Source organism: Archocentrus centrarchus, chromosome 11 (genome assembly GCF_007364275.1).
Source record: "Archocentrus centrarchus isolate MPI-CPG fArcCen1 chromosome 11, fArcCen1, whole genome shotgun sequence".
In the NCBI taxonomy this organism is placed as follows: domain Eukaryota; kingdom Metazoa; phylum Chordata; class Actinopteri; order Cichliformes; family Cichlidae; genus Archocentrus; species Archocentrus centrarchus.
The window spans coordinates 29600142-29623858 of NC_044356.1; the positions used below are offsets into that span (position 1 = coordinate 29600142).

Sequence of the window (23717 nt, forward strand, 5' to 3'; positions counted from 1 at the left end):
AAAAGAAATCTGGCCTGACAAGGTGGAAACTCCAAAGTGACCTGAAGCGTTCACTGCTCACTGACAGCTTTCCAGACTAATGCTGCTTCTTTTTCTCTCATCTGTACGGTTTGAGTGTGAGGGAGTTACTGAAATACACGCTGTAAACAAACCAATCTGATTCTGGCTGTTAGGATTTAGATTAACAATAGAGAGAGTGGAAACCAGCAGCTTGGAAGAAATAAATGCATTTAAAGCCCTAATGAGTATTTTAATGTTAATGAATGAAATAAGCATCACTCAGTTCTCTGGTTCTCTCCTGCGCTTACAGCATTTTAGTATCTTTCAGCTCTTTGTTTTGTTTTACAGTCACTGCTCTCATCAGTATTGACTCCATTTGTAACTTTGTAAGGAACTGACATGCAGAAATGCTAACTGAGCAAACTCTTCTTACTCTCTTTTACTGTTGTTTTCTCGTAGCAGACTTTAAAGACCCATCAAGTCTTAAGGTTTAGGCACCAGGATTAGGAAAAGATGGTTTCTGTTAAAAATGCAGACTTTTGTAGTTGCATATGAAAAGCAAAAAAAAAAAAAAAAAAGCAGCAATTTACTCACAAATCACTGCTAAACTGTGACAGTTTCCTGTGGTGTGTAGACAGCAGGTCAGTCCCTGCTAATCTGATAGTTTGATGAGGCTGCTGACTGCACGGTCTTTTTGAACTACATGAGCAATTTCACACATTAGGAAGAGTTGCTAACCAGCATAAGCTAATGTATGTTTCCTCTGGTAGCTGTAGTGATGTCGACAGCCTCTCACCATCCTGACAGGCCAGTCCAGTTAGCTGTGGACAGTCACACAAGCTGAAAAGACTTGTAAGCAAACTGGTTCTGAGGGAGGAACATTTAGCAGAGGAGCATGATATCCAGCGTGGTCTCAGAAAGAAAGCGCGTCTCTGACTCGTTGGTGACAGTGTGCTGATCATCCTCAGGGAGCACTGCAGCTTAATGGATGCATTTATGTAATTTTAAGTGGGCTTGTAGCTCAAGGACACATTTGACAGAATGTTACACTTTCGTTTTTCATTGGCTGCCAACAAACTAAGCTATGAGCACTGATTGAACAGTTGTTTGTTCTTTATTCTTCCTCTCCTCTTCTTCATCTGTGTGAGATTTCTTGTTTCATCACCTGCTCACAGATAGAACTACAACGTATTATTTTAAATAAATTGGACATTAATGTGCCACCTGCTATAAGGGATAATGAGTTAAAACAAAGAACTTACATAAATGGAACTCTTCATCTTCATCTTTTATGAAAAATCCTTGCATCTAATTGGCTACTCCTGCCTCATGCACTTTACAGTTCTTACAGTTTAAGACTCTTTCTTGAAATGTTTATTTGAAGCTAAAATATTTTGTGCAGATTCACAGGATTCCTCCTCCCTGTTCAGCACCTATTCAACAGAACACGCAGCCTTTGCTATGCTCTCCTGATCTTTCAGGAATACACTGCTCTCTGGTGGCTAAAGGCGAAACACCTTCAACCTCTGCCTGGCATCATTGCTGTTGGCTATTCCAAGAGGAATACATGCAGTAAAGATAAAACCCCTCATCTTCACCTTGAACTCCTCAGGCATGTGAGCTTCCAAATTCACAGCCTGTAAAGCCTACAAAGCAAAGGAAGTCGACGGCTTCCTGCTTTTATTGTCCTTCAGATGATTGACAGTTCAGAAAAAAAAAAAAAAAGCTCACTTCAATTTTTAATCAATTTATTTAAAAAAAAAAAAAAAACAGAACAAAACTCCAGACACATCTTTAAATATGGAAACAACATGCAAAGGGAGAACACTGCTGTTACATTTATCAAACTCTTATTTAGATATGAACCTATGCACTTAAGACATGGAAGTCAACCAAAGCATGGTCCAGCAGAGAGATGGAGGGGGAGCTGGATGGTGCCTGATGTCAGCGCCGGCGTCACTCACATGAACCGTGACTCTACGGGTGAAGCCTCTGATGACAGGAAGCCTCAGCTGAATTTGGCTTTAGAGAAATCCATCTCTGGGTGCTGAGCCATGAACCTGCAGAGGCAGAAGGGAGAAGGCAGGACGCAGTGAACAGAGGTTCATTACATTAATGGACAGTTGGGGCATGTTACATCTGTTTTCTCCCATTTCTATTAATTTTAATTGATCAGAAAGCATTTCTCCTGCTGGTACTCTGTATTTCAGGCTTGTTTTCTACCGTTAGCTACAGCACATCCAGCTGGACAGTGAATGTTTATTTTAATTGTGGCCCGTCTCAGATGACACCAGCACACAACATGTTTGACTGGACAGACAATTTGACCTTTGTGTCAGTAAAGAAACTCTGAGACCAATTACCTCCACAGCAGTCCCTGCGGTGGGGTTGTTTAACCTTTATAAAATTAAACTGGATCCTCAGAGGCAGCTTTAACAAGCTGGAAGAGGAAGTGGGCTTCAACAGAGCGCAGACACAGCAGAGGGGGTGAGGGGATTATTTACAACAAACAGTAATCAGGTGCACATAAACCACCGACTCATCCCGTCACTAAAACATCAGTCTGATGTTTTTTTTTTTTTTTTTTTACACTCAATATTATTCCCGCACGGAGAGGAAAATCAGGAAACAGGAAACTGAGTCATTCATCTCAAATCATCAGATTTTTTGGAAACGTTTTTGCTTGACCATCTGCAATTTGTCCAAAAATGTTATGGTCCAAAGTTTGGATGTTCATGTATAAAATGCTTTAAGACTTTTTTTTTTTTAAAGTCTGGAGCTACTTCCCGCATGTTTCTGCTCACTTTGAGACTTGAGGTGATGTCTGAACATGAACCTCTCTTCCATTGTGAGACCTGCTGACCTGCAGGAGTCTTAGAGTTCAGGTTGAGTTTAACACATACTGAAAGGTATTAACATCTTAGCAACCCAAAAAGTACTGATGTAAAAGTTTTCATACATAAAAATAAATATAGGAAAAACTACTGAGTAGGTTTTAAAAATGGAAAAGTATGCATGTAAATAAAATCATTTTCTTTGGTATAATGCAAACACCTTTACATCATCTATTTATATTTTTGTTTTTGTCGTTCAACTTCCCAAATTTGTTCAATCCATCATGACAGTTGAAAATGTTGAAAAGTCCTCTACATGCTTTATTTTGCAGTGAAATCCAACTACCTGTCACTCAGAAGTTGTAACAAATTGTCTTTTTCAATGTGGTGTTTTTATTATTGGTGTGTGTGCTCAAATGTGGGACTTCACAGGACCGCTTAAATGTAGTGGATGAACGGATCATTTTTCAATAACATATTGAAAAGTATTTCATGTATGAAGCTAACATTTCACAGCAGTAATTATACACGTCCAAACTTTAAACCAATCGGAGATGGTGGAGCAGAAGGCCACATTGATTTGAGATGGAATGACCCGACTGCATATCAGGAGTATACTGATGGACCGTTATCCTGGGATCACCACTGAGCTCAGTGATTGAAAACATCTTGCCAGGCAAGAGGATTTTAAACTTGTTTTTCCACTAATGCACTCAAATTAATTGGCTCTAGCGTAGCAGTTTACACACTTGCTTGACACGGGAAAGGTCGCTGGTTCCTGTCAGAGACACAAAATCCTTTTGGAATCATGGCAGGAAGGGCATCCAGCGTACAACTCTGCCAAATCAAAACGTGGCGCTACCTGCTGTGGCGCCCCCTGGTGACTAAAGTAGCTGAGTGTCTGAGCAGAGGGCAGGAGAACCAATGACTACGAGGAACTATGGACAGACCAGTCTAAAGGGAAGGAAAAAAAGAGCCCAGCAGATGTTATAACTTAACTGTTTAAGCTGTTCCGTTGATATCCTCCTGAAGACCAAGGGGAAAAAGTATCTTTCAATTTTACTTTTTCTGTGACCTCTACAGAGGACATTAGGTTTCATCAGGATACAGGTTCACTTTGCAGCCACTGACACTATAGATAATCATTCATCAGATATGAACTATGGTCTCCTCCTGATATAGCTATAGACAGTATAAGAGATGGGTGTAGCTATCATGAAGTCATCTATTGATTTGTCAAGTGCCACTACAAAGACTTGAGATGAGCATTTTCGCCATCTTGGTGTTCTGAAATGTGGGGAGTGAGGAGTGGATCTGATTGCATGCACTCTCTCTCTCCCTCACACACACACACACACACACACACACACACACACACACACACACAACACACACACACACACACACACACACACACACACACACACACACACACACACACACACACACACCAATGACTTCTGATTAACAAGTCATCAACTAATGAGCACATCCTGGATAATCACCTTGACACTTACAGTGACCAAAATTGAATGAGATTAATGTTACATTCAATATGACCCAGAAAGTGTGACAGAGCCCATAAACACATGAGAAAAGTATTTTCTGAGGTCGAGTCTGAGGGCCATTTTCCATAGACGAGTATCGCTCTCTGGTGGCCATTAAAAAGAATGCAGGTTTAAGGCACTTCACTTTCAAGGCCCAGAAGATGTTCATCCTTTATACTGTCGATGGTTATAGATTTATTTTTCCTCTGCAAGTGGAATTTTATGGCTTGTGTTTCTCACCAGTGTTGCATGGTGGATAATGCTATCTTAATAAGTGCATGCTAACCACCCCGTCCCCTGATCCAACCACGGAGAAGAATGGCTAACTTCACTCAGTGATTTCAGTTCACTCCACTACAACATCAAAACAGGCCTGCAGAGCATACATTTTTCTATCCTCACATGAAAGTAATTCATTGTTGAGGTACTCTTCTTCTTCCTGTCTTCAAAGTTTTTTGGTGTGTTTAAAATGTGAGAAACAGACAAATTTTTCCTAGTTTCATGACTTGGGTTCTTATAGTTTTTAACCATTTCTCCAGCAGTTTTCAGTTTGCATTCTTCTTCCATTTCAAACCCGAGTTCCTGCCTTACCCACAATGTGACTCAAAAGTAGAAAGCTCAGTTATTCAGATGTCTATTAGTGGCTACTGTAGCTTTCAGACTTTACTCTTAATGTAGTTAAATACACAAAATAACTGGGATTACCTTTGGAGTGTACCAAATCCTATCATCTGCTCTGCTGGAACCAGCGCACTGAGAATTAGGTTTCTAACAGGTAAAACTTAAATTTCCCGTGAGATCCACATCTACTGTTTTTATTTGTACCAGCTCACAGTTTGTGCACTGCAGAAGCTCATATACGTCTATCTCATGACTTTATTTAAAGTAAATGAGCCTGGCCTTAGTCACAAATAGGTGACCAGCAGCTTTCCATTCCCTGTTCCTGTGAATCTTTATGCATAAAGCTTCTGTAAGTCTGTCAATGAACGTCCTTCAGAGTGTAAACCAGTACAACAGCAACAATGTCAGCTGCCAGAAAATGTTCTGCCAGCTGATATTAAAGTAAAATATAATTTTACGAGTATATTATTTGGTGTCGATGTAACACTGGAAACCTACTTTTTAAGAATCTCTTGTTTCTTCTGCTCTTCAGATGTAGGCAGGCCCATTGATTTTTGCCTCTGGTCGTACATCATCTTCTCCACCATACCACGCGTCTCTCCATCCAGATCTGACAGCTGTTTAGCAGGAAGCACACACAGCGAGGAAGGAACAGAAAGACCCACACCTGTGAATAACCTTTTTGTTCCTTTAAAATAAACTGTTAAGTGTGAATGTTGAGAGGGAGAGCCCCGCCCTTTACCTTTGAGTTCTCCGGACAGATTTTCTTGGTGTTGATTTCGGGATCTGTGGTGACGATCTTGCTCCACCACTCCATTTTGTTTATCTGAAATCAAAGAATACAGTTTGGCGCGTTCTCTCCATCCAGCTGACTGAGTAATTCTACAGTGGGCCACACATCTACATGTCTTCTTACCTTCTCCAAGTGGACAGTAACCACCTTGCCATCGTCAAGGAGCCAGGAGCTCTCCTCCACCTTTATCTCATTGTAGAGCTGGCCTTCAATAACTGGAGGATGTCCTTTCAGGCCCACTTTGATGGAGCGCCGCTGGATGTCCACCACTACATCTTTCCCCTTAATGCGGAAGTTCATGTTGAAAGGCACTGCCAGCTGTGGGAGGAGTTTAACAATATTTGATTCAGTTTCATACAGAGTTATCAAAGTGTTCACAACACTCTGGATCTCCTGTGGGCCGATAATAAACAAAACTATAACCCCAGTTTTTGATTTGTGATCTGAACCAACATGCTCAACGAAGAGCAGGACAGAGGAAAAACTATATATATTAAATAAAGTCTTTATACAGAACCTACGTGATTGCAGTGTTTCCCATTGATTTAGATTCTACTTGTAGTGAGGGGTGGGGGGTATGTGCATGTTAATACACCTGCACATATACATGCATATGTTGTGCATTGCAAAACAAGACGTAGACCCAGAGATGTATCTACAAATATTTTACTTGCCAAGTACTTTATGATACATAACCAAGCATAAAAAATTAAAAATCTGCTGCTCTCCAATATGTTTCATCTGGCTGATGAACTTCAGTCTTGCAGTGTAGCTGCTCTGCAGCCTCGGTGAGCTCAGCATAGCAGCACATTAAACGGCTCCCCTCCTCCTGCAGGTTATGCCTAAAGTGTCCACCCCCCTCGACCCCAAAACCCTGTAGTTAACCTACAGGTGAGAATGTAGGCTCAGAATCTTTTTTCAAAAATGAGTGGAAACTGGTCTGATCCTGAGGTTGTTCTCCCTTCATGCTCAGGACAAAAACAAACAGCAATCTTCAAGGAAATTTAAGGTAATGTCCAGCACTTTTATATTTCCAATATTGTGTATGTACGCTGGCAATTTCCACAACAGTCTTGGCATGTCTCAGTAAAGATGCAAGGAACATTAACATAGAATTCACTTAAAAGAAGTGTCATGAATGCGTTTATGGAAACAATTAAAATAGTATTTTGGCACACTTCACGTAAACTGCCAGACGCTCCTTAAGGAAACGCGTCATCCCTTCAGGGAAAGAAGCACAGCTCGATGCACTGTAGCCCAGACAACTACTGACACAGGAGACATTAAGATAGTAATCAACATGTAGCACACTGTGCAATCTATCTGACCAACTCAGGCAAAAGTGAAATTACCAAACTGTAATAATAATGGGTTGTATGTTGTCCACATGGTCAGACTACAACTGAATGCTAAGGAGTAAGCGATGATCAAAGAACCATTACCCTCAGACGCTCAGTGAGCAAGGATGAAAAAGAGGATCCTGAAGCCAGAAAGAACTCACATCAACTTCAGTTAAGGTCTGTGTCCACTTGTAGTTGGGCAGGTCAGCTCCATTCCCTGCATTAGGCTTCAGTTTATCTTTGTCCTTCTCATCCTCCTCTCCTTCAGAGTCAGACTGAAGAAAAAGGAAATGAACACGAGTAAATGAGCAGAACCATGTTTGACTGCTCAGACAACACTAAACAATAATGTGCATGTCACAAACTCCTCACTCACGCCTTTCTCTTTCTCTGCTTTGTCAGATGACGATTCTTCTGCTGCTGCTGTATTCTCCTCTTCCTTCTTTTTCTAGCATAAAAAAAAAAAAAAAAGTCATAAAATTAAGTAATACAGATAAAAGTGTACAGCATACTGGACATTGGCAGAGACACACTCGTGACTGAGAATTAGAGTATCAGGATTTTACCTTGTCAAGCTCCGTCTGAAGCTTCTCTGCTTCTTCGTCGGTCAGCTCCTGGATTCTTGGACCGTCGTCACTTTTCTTTTTCTTCGCCTCCTCTGCAAGCTTGGCTGCTCTTTCAGCTTTCTCTCTCTTTTCCTTCTCTTGTTTCATCTGCTTCTCTTTGTGGGCCTTCAGTGCGAGCTTGCTGTGGTGAGCAAAGGCATCCTTGACGAGCTGCATACAACAAATGAGGGATTAAAAACAAAAATGAGGGCTTGGGTGGAGTTGTGCCTTAATCCCTGAAATCTTAAATATCATACACGAGGTATAGACATTACAGACAAACACTCACCTTCTCTGCTGCACCTGAATCACCACCAGTGAAGAAATCGGTTTTGCGGCGAAGAAAGCTGAAAAATGTGTTTACTAACTGTTGATAGAAAATAGGTCAGAATAAGTTTCAAATTCCATATAAGAGACTGCAGCTTTATTATGTGTTTGGACTGAAATAAATTACATTTGTTTCCTGCCTTTCTGTGCCGGGTGTCTGCATAATAGCGACTCTTAAAAGACAGGAATCAAATATTAAACGCTTTTCAGCCTCTTCATCGGTTTTCTTACCACATCTTTTACTCCATCATAACCACAGATTTTTAAATTTTGTTAGCAAATAAATATGAGTAGTACGAAGACACAGTTTCTTCCAGAAACTTCTTTCACCCAGAACAAAGCGTTCTGGACATTTCTTATGACAGCGTTTATGAAGAACGTGGAGCGCAAACAAAACTAAGTTTATTTTTTGCTGCCTTCTTGGTCACATGTATGCCGGATTCACCAGGACGCTCCGGTGAGAGCAGCTAAGCTGGTCCACGCTTGCCAGAGTCTCCAGTATCAACATAAACATTTGCTAAACTTTGTACAGTAGTTTAAAACATAAACTTTTGCTTGTTTGTGACTGCTGACAGGCCCGGTGTGCGCACTAGCTCACAAGCTAACCACGTTAGCTTTACAGTTAGCACGGTAGCTTTAGCACGAGATCCACTGATTTACCTCTTGGACCCCTCCTTCGTGTTGCTGTGCCATAACCAGCAACATGCCGTCATATTTTTCTTCATCTTCACCCATAATGCCCGACTGAGAAATGAAATCAGAAGCGGCGAAAATATCAAAAAAAAAAACCAAGTTCAGTTAGAAAGAAGGTAAAGCAGTGAGAGTCACGCTGATCACTTCCTGGAAACAAACCCCACCTTGCGCTTGTTTTGACCAATTGCAGCAAGAAGAGCATAAACGACAGCTCAGTTACCCAATAAAACGAGGGCATTGTTGAGTACTCTTTTAAGAATAGGAATATTCTAGAGAAGAAAACAGAGCCGTGATTGAAACTTTAAATGTATTAAATTGAAAGTTAATCGTCATGATCATTCAATATGTTGGAATCTCACATACATTTCAAGCATATTTAACATTTAACTTAACAGTTTTGCCAAATTTAAGGTAAATAATAATAATAATAATTATTAACATTATAACAATTTACATTAGGACCCGATTTTAACACACTTTTTCTAGTAATGTTAACACAACATTATTAGAAAATTTCTCAAGAAATTTTGAGAGTGCCAGTGCGCCTACTGCCAGTTGAGCTGTCAGCAGGAGCAAAGAGGACGTACAAAGAGCCATCAGAAGATAAGAACTGCTCTCTGCCGGTTGCAATAGATAGATGGAAACAATAGACAGGTACCTTGGAAAAATGCTGGACAAAAAGCCAAATAAAAAGAAGTGTTTAATTGGCTTTACTCTCAAATGAATCTTATTTTGAAAGGCTAAAACATTCACAGGGATCCTCTTCACACTGTAGAGCTCTTAAAAAGAGCCAATGAGGCAGTCAACGGAAGCGAATTTTGTATCCATCTCTAAATAGCTTTAAATTTCTGAGCTATTATTTTTGAGAGTCAAATACAAGTTGGCTACCCACAAGCCATCCGTCTGCTCAACTCTGAGCCCTAACTGGACCATTATTGCACAATGTAAATATTATAATTTAAAAAGTGTGTATAGTGTATAGTATATAGAGTATAGTGTATAGTGTGAATTACTTTTTTTAAATTTTTATTCTTCTTATTTATATGTGTGTGTATATATGGTTGCAGGTACAAAATACATTTCACTGTGCATTGTACTGTGTATAACTGTGCATGTGACAAATAAACATCTTATCTTATCTTATCTTATCTAAAGGTGAATAAATGTTTAGAGGTTTTGTTATTCAATAAGTGCTCAAGTATGAAAGAGGCAGCTTGATATGTGTTAATAATTTTATTAAATGGCCACAAAAATAAATAAAAATAGTTTATTCTTGGGCGATTAATCAGTCTGTCTGTTTTACTTTGACTGTCCTCTTGATGGCGCAGTTTCGACCCATGGGTTCACCGATTGACTGGAAAGCTTAAATGCTTCATGAAGCTTCATCTCACCGTCACTAGATTACAATCACTCTGCCTGTTTTATATTTACTGTCCACTTGATGGCGCAATAGAGCAAATGAAGCGCCATGAAGCTTCAACCCATGGGTTCGGTGATTGGATGGAAAGCTTCAAAGCTTCATGAAGCTTCATCTCACCATCACTAAGTATTGGCATGGTGCACGCTGATGATCTGACCCAGAAACACACTTTGCTTTTGGGCTTCTTCCATCATCGCCCGTTGTCATCGCTGCCCGTTTTATAACTGAGACTGAAACTGCCTTCACAGTCATAGCACCTTTCAATTGTGTCCCATGCTTGGGTCAAATGTGGCTCCATTTAAGGGAGCCACATTTGTAAGGAAAATGCATTTGTGGGTTGAGCAGCAGAGTTGAGTATGTGGGTTGCACAAATGAAAAAAAATCTTCTCTACAACTGCCAAACAGCTTATTCTGCTATTGACTCTTTTTTGGTGTTGGACCGGATGGTTGGAGTCTGAAGAAACAAGACATATTAGCAATTTAACAGTTTATTCATTTAACAAACAGGGGCCTTGGTAGCATGTGGAAGAACCACACACAGCCACAACAGTCTGGTCCCCTCATGCTGGTCACCAGCTCGGTCATCACTGCTGAAGGATGGCATCCCATTCTTCAACCAGCCTTTGTTGCATGTCAGCCAGTGTGGTTGTGTTGGTCACTCTGGCATGAACAGCACGCCCAAGCTGATCCCACAAGTGTTCAATGTCGGTGAGGTCGGGACTACAGGGGGGTCATCCCAGCCACTCTACTCCCAAATTCTTGAGGTAGTCTCTGATAAACCCTGGTCTGTGGGGGCAAGCGTTGTCATCGTGGAGGATAGAGTTCAGTCCCAGTGTGGAGATATGGGACTGGCACATGTTTCAGAATTTCACCTTGATATCTCTCTGCATTGAGATTGCCTCCAATGATGATAAGCCTGACTGTCAGCACCTGGAGTACCAGAAGCTCAAAGCTGGGTTCCAGAAACTGTTTCTAAATGCCACAGTTGGAATCATCTACAACTGGTTAAGTTTTGGTGGGCGTTATTCATCTTTCTCTTTAGACAACTACACACACACTTACTGATTTCCAGTTACAAAATGGTTCTACTTTTATTCTTATGGACATGCAAATTAATTTTATTGTAGCATCCTGCTCACATATAAGTTGTGTACAAAGGGGTAAAAGAACAAAAAATACTAAACTAAAGACAACTTGATAACATTTATGTGTTTTTTAAAACATCCTTACAGGCTTAATAAAATGTATTATCATCAGACTATATTAGTAATATGTTTCTAAAGTCTAGGAATAACTTTAATCAATAAATGGCTATAACAGTTAGGAAACATATCAAAACCTGGCTTACATTCATTGAAGCTACCCCACCCTGCAATAATAATAATAATAATAAAAAAGACAAAGTAAAAACAAGACCCGTAAAATCATCCACACATGTAAACATTAAAAATATAATTTTTTACTGTTCTTTTGAAAACCAAAATTTGTTAACATATTTTAAATTTAGGCTTCTCTTGTATTTTTTTCTACTGAAATTACAAATAGCTCTCAAATTCTATTTGCTCTCTTGCATTGAAAAAAAGGGGAAAAAAAGAAAGAAAATTGTACAGTTTTGGAGGGACTTTGCTTTTATGATATATTATCACTTACACCCGGAGATGAAGTGTTTATGACTACACAGATTCCTGTCTGTTGCATTTTTTATCATTCTTACATATTAACTCAAAGTGTAAGAATCATTAAAGAGTTGTGTTTAGATTTCTCAACATACAAACATGTAACTGTTATTTGATATAGATGAATATTAAATATTAAAATGTGTAGTAATAGAGTATATCAATGGGAATACTCAATCATACGAAAAACTGCTGTAACAAAACACTGAAGCATCTAAACACTCGTTTCCCGAATTTGATTAGAACGGTAGTCTTTCACAATCTTTTTCATGTCACGATCTGGCTTCAAATCAGTTCTTCTGAGAAGAACCTTTGGTTCAACAAATGGATCAAATTTGGACCTGGAAAAAAAAAAGCATTCAGTCAATGGAAATATTCAAGATAATAACTCATTATAATCTTGCTGGTTTTGAGACTTCCCAGTTGTTATTTCAGCAGTATCAGTGCTAAAGTAACAGCATCAATATTGCTGTTGATATATTAATTCTCAGCAAAAAATTTATATTTCTCTGGCACAATATATAAAAATACAATACTTTTCTTAAGTCTTGAGTGGCCCCAGATGTACTATTATTATTATATTGCTTCCAAATAGCCAGGCATCTATTAAGGTGGTCTTGTGTTCTCAGGCTTTTTGAAAGTCTTTGGCTGCTTTTTCACTCATGTGAGAGTCCAGTCCTCGTATCTGACCATTTTCACAAGAAGGTTTTTTTCTTAAGCCACTTGAGACTGACCTATGAATCATTCAAGCTTAAAAAAGATACCCAACTCCAGGGATGAAACAGTGTTGTCTGTACACATTACAGACAACTCAGCAAAGAACCAGTTTTAAATTGTATCTTTGGGGAATTTGTTACTTGGAGCCTGTTGCAAAAACATGTAATTTGTTCCAGTTCTTTTGTTGACTCTATGAAAAATGCTGAAGTTAACACAGTTTGGTGTGCATAAAATAGTGTTTTTGCACCAACAAGATGATCTCCAAAGAACATTATTTGAAAGTTTGACATATCTCAGCATGGTGTGCAGTGTCTTCTCAAAGAAATCTGAAGAAACTGGACAACTGGAGGACAAAAGAATTGTAAAAAAGATCTACAGTAGTCATGTCCTTAAGAAATAGAAAAAAAATCCAGCCAAGACCTGACACAGGACCTGAGAGAAGCATCGGGCCGTTCAGTTGATCCATCAACTGTTCACTGATGCCTCATCAGAAACAGTCTAACTGGAAATTTGGCTTTCAAGAAACCATTCTTAAGGAAGGGAAACAAATGAGTGCAATTCTTTGTCAGCAATAAATATAATTAATAATCTTACATTTGCAGGTGTTTTTCTATGGCTTTCCGTTCATACACTGCTCCACGTTTTGTTTTCACAGGATCAACAAATATCTTCTTGGTAAGTGGACATTTCAGATGAGGAGGTACAAACTCCTTCTGAGGTTCCACCAGTTTCTTAAAAAATAGAAAGCAGGTATGTCAGCATTGTATACACATGTAAGAGCTTCACAAAAACTAGTCAAGACACATATTTGAAGCAGAAATGGACTATAGGTTTCACGCTAGAAGATTGAAAATCCACACTCAGGAAAACTAATGTAGTTTATAAGACTAAACATTATGATTTTGATTGAATGTTATTGAGGTACAAAGATTAAAAAAAAATGTAAATGAGCATTAGTTTGTTTGCACCATTGCATCTAGTTGTCTCTGTCTCATTCACCTATGAAATAGATGCACTAAGTGTGCAAAGTAGGTTATTTCTAACTTTCTAAATTGACTTTGCTATCAAATAATAAAATAAAACAATTTGATTGTTGAAGGATTCCCATTTGACAGATTCAATACCTTTGAATTGTGTAATACAAAGCTATGCACTCTAAGCCCACTAAGAGTTTCTTATACTTTACCAAATTCCTGCAGTTTTATACACTACAACAAAAACAGTTATTTACCTGCTCCTTATCATCCAGTGATTCTCCAGCAGTCTCCTCAGTGTGTTTTATGGCTTCTTGTTCATACTTCTCATGGCTGGTCAGGTATTCTTCTGCTAGAATGCTTTAACAACATATTTAGCGCTAATGTTTCTTTAATCCACAAACAATTTATGTGTTAAATGTGTTATGTTGGAATGATAATTGCAAAATCTTACCAAAAACTGATTTACATCTTACAGTTTAGCCTCTCAGTTTGTTGTAGCTTTGTATTCTGTTTTTGGTTTTAGTTACTGTATTTCATTGTGGTTTCCCTTTGTTCTCATCTTCTCATGGCCTCGTGTTCCGTCAGTGTTCCTGTGTCTGTTTTGTTTCTCATGTCTTAGTCTCTCATCTTGTGTGTTGTGTTTAGTTTCACTTCCTGGTGTTTCCCTGTGTTGTGTTTAGGTTTCCATTCAGTCACATTTTGATTCCCTCTGTGTGCCAGCCTCCCTTATGTCAAGTCTGTGTTTGTATCATGTTTGGTTACTTCCTGTTTTATTTTGACAGTCTCATGTTCTCTGTGCTTTGTGTTTGGTTTTGCTTCCTTTGCATTATTAGTTTCATTTATTTCACCTGTTGTTCCCTGCTGTCTCCACTCTCCCTAATTTTCCTCTGTTCTTGGTTGCGTCATCGTCTGTGTTCCCCTGTTTAGTGTTTTTCCCTTTTTCTCCCAGCCTTGTTATTGCCTTTGTTACAGCCTTGGTTCAGATTAGGGTTTTGAGTTTTGTATCCTGTGAGAAGATTTCAACATTAAAGCTGCCTTAAAACTTTAGTTTTGTCTCCTGCATTATGAAGTGACAGGTGACATAACAGTGGTTATTTCTTTGTCACGGTATATATTAGTGGGTGGGATATATTAAGGAGCAAGTGAACATTTTGTCCTCAATGTTGATGTGTTAGAAGCAGGAAAAATGGGTAAGTGTAAGGATTTGAGTGAGTTTAACAAGGACCAAATTGTGATGGCTAGATGACTGGGTCAGAGCATGTCCAAAACTGCAGCTCTTGTGGGCTGTTCCTGATCTGCAGTGGTCAGTATATATCAAAAGTGGCCCAAGAAAGGAACAGTGGTGAACCAGCGACAGGGTCATGGGTGGCCAAGGCTCATGCTTACCTGAGGAACACACAATGCACTACAATTGTGCAGGTTCTCAGCCATCCGAGTCATGGTAATCTCTAGAGCTTGAAAAAAGGCACCTGGACTTCTTTAAATTTTTGAAGACATTTCACCTCTTATCCAAGAGGCTTCTTCAGTTCTTTAGAACTCTTATTGTAAGGTAAAAACTGCAATATTAGAGAGAGGACCCCAACATTTGATATTCCTCTATGAGCAGCACTAGGTGACAGTTGGAAGGAAGATCTCGCTTTAAAGCGAGACCTCCAGCGGAACCAGGATCAGCTGTCTATCACTGTTGCTTGAGTTAAAGAGAAACTGCAATCCTGCACTAAGAGAAGCACAGTTGTGTGGTGGTTGTCATCTTACCTGTCCAGTGGATCTTCAGGCTCAGGGTTGATCAGCAGTCCAAACACAGCATCGAGGATTTCTCTCATGGTGATCTGGGCGTTGTAGTTCCGGTCAAAAATGTTGTGGCAGATACGTCCTACATTGTTAATGTTGCAGTGATATATCTTTTATCAGGTTAAGAAAATAAAAGTACAATTAAAGTGCATATACATTCTTCTTGATTATTAAAATAGGCATTCTTATGACTCTTTAAAGCTATACTTAAGGCCTTTTAGTTTTTTTACACCTTAAACTTTCTCATGAAATTAAATAAGACTGTGAAAGAGATTCAGCATACATTTGACTTTTTGTCATTTGACTATAATAGGACAGAAATTTTCCTAGCCTTTTGTCATTATTAGATAGTGTACAGTCAAGAGAGACAGTGGGGGAAGACATGTGGCAAAGGGCCACAGGTTGGACGCGAACCTTGCTGATTTTGGCAGAATAATTTTTAATCCAGTGTTGCCTGAGGGCCAGAAGATCACAAGAATCCAGTATTGATTTTCAGCCTGGTTCCTGGTGCAGGTTGTAATTTCTCCACAGTCTGAGAATCTCTTGATGATTCTGTGTACGGTGGATGATAAGATAGTCTTCACAATTTTAGATTGAGAAACATTATTCTGAAATTGTTCCATAACCTAATTTGATGCAAAATGTTCCCCCAGTTACTCCTTTTTAGTATCACTGTTCTAACTTTTTTTTAATCCTTTCCCAACTATATTGAAGCATGTTGCTGCCATCAAAGTCAAAATGAGTTAATATTTTTCTTAAAATTGTGTATTTTCTCATGTTAAACATTAAAGCATTCTGCTAATTTTAAACAAGTTTTCTGTGTTCTGTTGAGAATAAAATGTGGAGTTATCAGATTTACAGAACACTGTGTTCTATTGTTATTGACATTTTAGACAGTGTTCCAAATTTTTCAAAATTGGGTTTGTCCACAAATTATCTTGAACAAAGGTTAACTTGGTGCTTGCCTGCAAACATTTTTTAATAAAGGAATTACAGACAGTCCTTGTTTTACACACGTTAACCAGTTAAAATTAAATCTTTGCCTTGATATATTTGTTGAATTGATCCCATTTACTTTGCAGGATACAGGTGTGACAAAGCGAACAGTTGGAGGCTTCACTGGGTAGTCGGGACCAAACTGGCAGAACAGCTCAAAGACTCCTTTTCCATAAGGAGTATCAGGAGGGCCCTCCATGAGAATCTTCCAGAAAGCTGAAAAGTTTCAAAATAAGATCAATTGACTGTGTCCTGATTCAATTTTTATTCAAGTAAAAATTTGCACAAATGTGAACAGTTTGGAAAACTGTATATTAAAAAACAAAACATAATGATCAATGTTAAATTCAGTGTGGTTGTCTTTGCAAAGTGCAAAGCAGTACACAGCATATCCAGTAAATTTAAACATCACATGAATATTATAGCATACATGAGCTGCACTTAGTAAGAAACTGCAAGTTAAGGTGAGTTACAAAACAAACCCACTTTTATTGTTTTTTAGTAAGTGACTAAAGTAAAATACGTTTACATAATGTTTTTCTAGTCTTACTGACCACTTAAAGCTCTTTAGACTACAGATCACATTTTAACCAAATATTCAAACAGTGCTTTATTCTGTGCAGCTCATCTACCTCCCATTTGTCACCAATTAACTTGCATGTCAGAGTACCTGGAGGAAACCCAGTCAGGTATAGAGAGACCACACAAACACCATAAAGAATGGTGCCACAACACAGCAGGGCAAACCACTGCACAACTGTATCGCCTTAGTAGGTGACAGTTGTGCAGTGGTTTGCCCTGCTGTGTTTTTTACTCAACTGCTATTTAGAAAAAAATTATCTAAACTTTAAAGAAAAATTAAGGATATTTATGTTATTTATGGTGGATTATTTCTTTATTGTAACAATGCTTCTTGGCAATAAATGTTATACTGCTGGAAAGCCGTAAAGGTTATTTTCCCCTAAAAACATTTGTAAGGAAAATGCATTTGTGGGTTGAGCAGCAGAGTTGAGTATGTGAGCTGTGCTCATAAAAAAATTGTCAAATCTTCTTTACCAGTGCCAAACAGTTTATTTTGCTATTGACTCCTGTTTTCAGCTTCTGGTACCCCAAATGCTGACAGTCAGGCTTGTCATCATTGGAGGCAATCTCACTGCTGAGACATGGCAAGATGAGATTTGGCAACCAGTGGCAATCCCATATCTCCACAATACGGGACTGACCTCTATCCTTCAAGATGAATATGGTCACCCCCACAAAGCGGGGTTTATCAGAAACTACCTCCAGAATTTGGGAGTGGAGAGGCTAAAATGACCTGCCTGCAGCCCAGGGTTATCATAGTTTTGGATTTTACATTATATTTTAGTTTTATTTCAGAGGCCCCAGTCCAAGAGATCTTCAACTTCCACCTCCGACAGATCTTTGACAGCATTCCAAGGGAGGCTGAGGACATTGAGTCCAAATGGACCATGTTCCACACCTCCATTGTTGGGGCTGCTGCTCAGAGCTGCGGCTGCAAGGTGGTTGGTGCCAGTCGTGGTGGTAATCCTCGAACCAGATCGTGGTCACCGGCGGTCAAGGGAACCATCAAGCTGAAGGAGGAGTCCTGTCAGATCTGGTTGGCCTGTGGGACTCCGGAGGTAGCTGACGGGTACCAAGAGGCCAAGTGGAATGCACCTTGGGTGGTGGGTGAAGCATAAACTCTGCTGTGGGAGGAGTTCGGTGAGGCTATGGAAAAAGACTTTTGAAGGGCCTCGAAGCGTTTCTGGCAAATTGTCAGGTGACTCAGGAGGGGAAAGTGGTGCTCTACTCACACAGTCTATAGTGTGGGTGGGGCGCTGCTGATTTCAACTGAGGCTATAGTCAGGCCATGGAAGGAATATTTCGAGGACCTCTTTAATCCCACTGACATGTCTTCTGTAGTGGAAGCAGAGTCTGGGGATGAGGGGAATGACTCGCTTATCACTGGGGGGTGAGGTCATTGAGGTGGTTAAACAACTCCTTGGTGACAGGGCACCTGGGGTGGATGAGATTTGCCCTGAGTTCCTGAGGGCTGTGGATGTTGTAGGGCTGTCTTGGTTGACATGCCTCTGCAACATTGCATGGAGATCTGGGGCAGTGCCACTGGATTGGCAGACCGGGGTGGTGGTCCCCATCTTTAAGAAGGGAGACCAGAGGGCTTGCTCCAACTATCTGGGATCACACTCCTCATCCTGGGAAAGTCTGTGCCAGGGTGCTGGAGACATTGCACTGGTCTGTCGTGGTAAAGAAGGAGCTGAGCGTGAAAGCAAAACTGTTGATTTACTGGTCGATCTATGTCCCTACCCTCACCTATGGTCATGAGCTTTGGGTAGTGACCGAAAGAATAAAACTGCGAATACAAGTGGCAGAAATGAGCTTCCTCCAATGGGTGGCTGGGCTTTCTCTTAGAGAGAGCCATTCGGAAGGGGCTCAAAGTAGAGATGCTGCTTCTCCACATCGAAAGGAGCCAGCTGAGGTGGTTAAGGCATCTGACTAGGATGCCTCCTGGGCTTCTCTTGGGTGAGGTGTTGAAGGCATGTCCTACTGGGAGGAGGCCCTGGGGCAGACCTGGGACACGCTGGAGAGATTAGATCTCTCCAGCTGGAGGAGGTGGCTGGGGAGAAAATAGATCGATGGATGAATATAAATATTTATTTTAAGAATAGATGAAGAATAAATTGGACTGCCCAGCACCAGATGCAGGTACAGCTTCAGTGCTTCATTAGCTCCATGTGATGTATATCATCAGAACACAGTGAAACATTAAAAACAAGAACAAACTGAACTCTGAGCATCAGAAGGAACGAAAGCTTACAATATAAAAATGACAACCAGTTTTGCCAATACTCACTCCTCTACTGTCCAACCAACTTCTTCAACTCTCCCCCACTTAATGGTTTTGCACCAAAGTCCAACTTTTGTTGTTTGGGTGGTGGGGGACCTCCTGCATTTGTCGCAGCTCTCCACCTGGTGGAACTTGCTCTGCAAGTTTGACTGTGCCGTGCTGCGACTACAAATGTTTCTTCAAATTTGACGTAGTGTTTTTGAAGCTAGATAGCACTCTGTCGCAAGCACAACTAACCTTGATATTGTCATCTTTAGCTGACACAAACTCAAAATAGTGCCTGTAAGCACACATTTCTCTCCGCCCTCCTTTGTTTACATTTGTGTAGCAGCGTCGTATTACACGGGAGTTATCCTCATGCTGAAAATATGACTTAATTGTTGCATAGGATAGACATCACTCCCCAATATACAAGAGGAAAGCAAAAATATCTTTTTACTAAAACAAAATTACAAAAATAGTAACACACAGTGACTTGGGCTTGCTGTTCAAGCCAGAGTGACCAATGCAACCACACTAGCTGAGTTGCGACAAATGCTGGTTGAAGAATTGGATATCATCCCACAGCAGTTTGACCAAGCTGTTGACCAGCATTGAGGAGGAGGTGCCAGTCTGTTGTGGCTGTGTATGGTTCTTCCCCATGCTATTGAGGCCCCTGTTTGTTAAATCAATAAACTGTTAAATTACCAATATATCTTGTTTCTTCAGACTTCAATCATCCAATCCAGTAAACAACACAAAACATGTGTCATTAGCAGAATAAGGTGTCTGGCACTGGCATAGAAGATTTGGCAAGTCCCATAGTAATCTCAGACCATTCTCCCATCATTCTGGATCTCTCTGTCCCGGGTAGACCTATTTCACGATCTCCATGGCGTTTCAATTCAGTTTTACTTAATAATCCAGATTTTGTCAAAACTATTAATGACCGTTTAGATCTTTTTGTTTCCACTAATGTCACTCCAGATGTATCTGCCACGACGATTTGGGAGGCATGTAAGGCATATTTACGAGGCGAGATAATAGCTTATTCAGCATATCTTAGAAAAACAACCACACAAAAAAGTCTTGTCCTATCTAGTGCTATATCCGAATTACAAATAAAATGTGCAGAGTCCCCTGCTCCAGACCTGATAAAAAGCTTGTTGATAAAAAAGGCTGAATTTGATACTCTTGCGTCTGACACAGCTGCGGCATTACTATTGAAAACTCATTGTAATTATTATGAGTTTGGTGATAAGCCCAGCAAAATACTGGCTCACCAGATTCGGCAGAGAGCCTCAACCCAGCATATTCCTGAAATCAACATGCTTAACGGATTTTCTATTAATCCGCTAACTATCAATAATCAGTTTAGAGATTTCTACTCTTCTTTATACACTTCAGAGTGTTCACCGGGCGAGGCTCATTATGAAAGTTTCTTTAATAATTTTACCATCCCTACTATTGACCCGAAAACAGCCTCTGAATTAGATAAACCCTTTACCCTTGCTGAGGTCAAAAGTGCTATATTATCAATGCAGAGTGGAAAATGCCCTGGACCTGATGGTTTTCCATCAGAATTCTATAAGGTTTTCTCAGACAAGCTATCTCCCCTTCTGCTTAATATGTTTAAAGAGGCATATGAAGTTGGTGTTCTTCCACTCACAATGCGACAAGCTACTATCTCTCTTATCTTAAAGAAAGATAAGGATCCACGAAGTTGCAACAGCTACCGCCCGATTTCATTACTTTGCACAGATGTCAAGGTTTTGGCAAAAATGCTGGCAAAACGTTTGGAGGCAATTATGACGAAAATCATTAACCCTGATCAGACAGGCTTCATTAAAAACAGACACTCCTTTCATAATATTAGGCGGTTACTAAATATAATATACTCATCTTCATCAGCTGGTAAGCCGGAAGTGATTATCTCGATGGATGCTGAAAAGGCTTTTGATCGGGTGGAGTGGTCATACTTGTTTTACACTCTGAGTCGTTTTGGGTTTGGCTGTTCCTTTATTTCTTGGATTAAATTGTTATATGCTTCTCCGTTAGCCCGCGTTCGTACAAATAACGACCATTCAGAATACTTGAACCTAGGCCGTGGTACCCGTCAGGGGTGCCCGCTCTCTCCCTTGTTGTTCGCTATTGCTATAGAGCCTCTGGCTGCAGCCTTCAGACTTAGTCCCATGCAAGGCATCACAAGAAGTGGTCTAGACCATAAAGTATCCTTATACGCTGACGATCTGTTGCTCTTTCTTTCAGACCCAGAGACATCTTGGCCCCCAGTATTAGACTTACTTGAGCAGTTTAGGCAAATATCTGGATACAAATTGAATTTTAATAAAAGTGAATCGTTTCCCATTAACAGTGCAGCCACAGCCGACCCATTCACTAGCTTACCATTCAAGACCTCACCGCAAGGATTTAAATACCTAGGAATACATGTGACTAAGAATTGCTCACATCTTTTTAAAGCCAATTTCATCCCTTTACTTGACCAGTTGACTCAGGACTTACAGCGTTGGTCTATGCTGCCACTGTCTCTAGCAGGCAAGATTAGCTGTATCAAGATGAATGTGTTGCCAAAATTCTTGTATCTTTTTCAGTGCATTCCAGTATTCATCCCAAAACAGTTTTTCCGGTCACTGGACGCTTCAGTTTTTCAGTTTATATGGAATAAAAAAGCTCCTAGGATACGAAAGAATATCCTACAGAAAAGTAAAGAAATGGGGGGGCTTACCGCACCAAACTTCCTTTTTTATTATTGGTCTGCTAATATCCGTACAATGTTATTGTGGTGTAGGGCTAACCTTGAGATTCCTAAATGGCTACCAGTGGAGGAGGCCTCATGCGGTTCTGCTTCTTTGCATTCTCTCTTATGTCTTCCTCCAGCAATATTGCCCCTATCTCATACTAACAACATAATTGTCAAGAATTGCCTTAGAATATGGGTTCAAGTTATAAAACATGTAGGGAGCCAGAGAATACCTCTCTTATCACCTCTTGATTCTAACCCCTTATTTCCAACTTCACTAATTGATAAGACTTTTGCAGTGTGGAAAAGCCATGGGCTACTGTTTGTGAAGGATCTATACTTAGATGGAACTTGTGCCTCATTCACTCAATTGTCTTTGAAATTCAACCTGCCGAGTGCCCATTTTTTTAGATTTCTGCAAGCTATAGACTTTATTCGTCACCGTTTCTCTGGTTTCCCGATAATCCCCACCTCCATTATGGTTGACAGACTGTTAGAAATTAATCCAACTCCAAAGGGTACAATATCAAAAATATACAATATTTTGATTTCCAACTTGACCCCTGGGTCTAACCATCTTCGCGCTACCTGGTCTGACAATCTGAACATAGAAATAGAAGACGAAGTGTGGCAAACTATTTTAAAACGCATTCACTCTTCATCAATATGTGCGCGGCATAGAATCATACAGTGTAAAGTAGTCCATAGAGTACACTGGTCCAAAAGTAAGTTAGCTCGAATCTTTCCTGACGTGGATTCGAGCTGTGTGAAGTGTGGTTTGAGTCCAGCCACTCTTGGTCATATGTTTTGGACCTGTTCCTCTCTATCCTCATTTTGGAAATCTGTCTTTAATTCACTTTCTGGAATCACCTTAACCACAATACAGCCCTCTCCACTCACTGCTTTATTTGGGGTCCTCCCCAAAAATCAGTTCCCCAAAAACCCTATCTTGCTGACTTTGTGGCCTTCCTTACATTGTTAGCTAGACGTGTTATTCTGATGCACAGGAAAAATTCTCTCCCACCTACACATTCTCACTGGATAAAAGATGCCCTCTTCTTCATGAAACTGGAAAAAATTAGGTACTCTCTTAAAGGCTCCGAAACCACATTCTCAAAAATCTGGTCACCGCTCTTGAATCATGTTATGTCTTTGACACTGGATGTGACTCCATGAGTGGCGCTTTCTCCACTCATCCCAGCTGTATCTGCGCATACCTGGTACATAACTCTTATTAATTATAGTAGCACAGAATACATTAAGCCCTGTATCTGTTTTCTTTTTGGTGTGTACCCCCCCCCTCCTTTTTTTTTGTTTTTCTTTCCACTTTTTATTATTTATGAAACTTATGAAATGTCTGTTTATTTACTTCCCCTTTTTGGGTTTTTTTGTGTTCTTTTTCTCCTTTTTTTCCCCTCTCATCTACCTATTTTGGTATGGATGTGTGTATGTACATATATATATATTTTTTTTTTTTTTTTTATTTTTTTTTTTTTTTGTTTTTTTTGTTTTGTTTTGTTTTTTTGTTTTTTTTGTTTTGTTTTTGTAATTTACTGGTTCATGTTTATTATTCCAATTAATGTCTTATGTTATAACTGGAAATTATATGATGATGTTCATTATTGTGTAAAAAACAGAAATAAATCATATTTAAAAAAAAAGAAGATTTGGCAAGTTTTTCATGTGTGGAACCTACATACCCAACCCTGCTGCTCAACCCACAAATGTTGCTCCATTTAATGGGAAAATAAACAGGATTTATTGCCAAGAAGCA

General features: G+C 39.8%; 2 protein-coding genes across 2 annotated transcripts in view; both read right to left on the reverse strand.

The window, feature by feature from the left end:
* Positions 1 to 1774: 1774 nt before the first annotated feature.
* Positions 1775 to 8913, reverse strand: nudc (nudC nuclear distribution protein). The gene is made up of 9 exons (XM_030741013.1): positions 8728 to 8913; positions 8030 to 8107; positions 7702 to 7911; positions 7512 to 7583; positions 7297 to 7410; positions 5919 to 6113; positions 5745 to 5828; positions 5501 to 5619; positions 1775 to 2060 (listed from the first exon to the last, which is right to left on the reverse strand). Exons 1-9 carry the CDS (start codon positions 8800 to 8802, stop codon positions 2009 to 2011), a joined length of 999 nt encoding a protein of 332 aa, XP_030596873.1. The 5' UTR covers positions 8803 to 8913; the 3' UTR covers positions 1775 to 2008.
* A 1856-nt stretch (positions 8914 to 10769) lies between these two features.
* Positions 10770 to 23717, reverse strand: part of LOC115788488 (uncharacterized) — a 36968-nt gene continuing 24020 nt past the window's right edge. The window contains exons 21-25 of the mRNA XM_030741521.1: positions 16429 to 16553; positions 15306 to 15451; positions 13805 to 13907; positions 13168 to 13304; positions 10770 to 12197 (exon numbers count right to left, since the gene is read on the reverse strand). Of these exons, the coding sequence (XP_030597381.1) occupies positions 12071 to 12197; positions 13168 to 13304; positions 13805 to 13907; positions 15306 to 15451; positions 16429 to 16553 (638 nt within the window). The 3' untranslated portion in view covers positions 10770 to 12070. The remainder of the gene's footprint in view (positions 12198 to 13167; positions 13305 to 13804; positions 13908 to 15305; positions 15452 to 16428; positions 16554 to 23717) is intronic.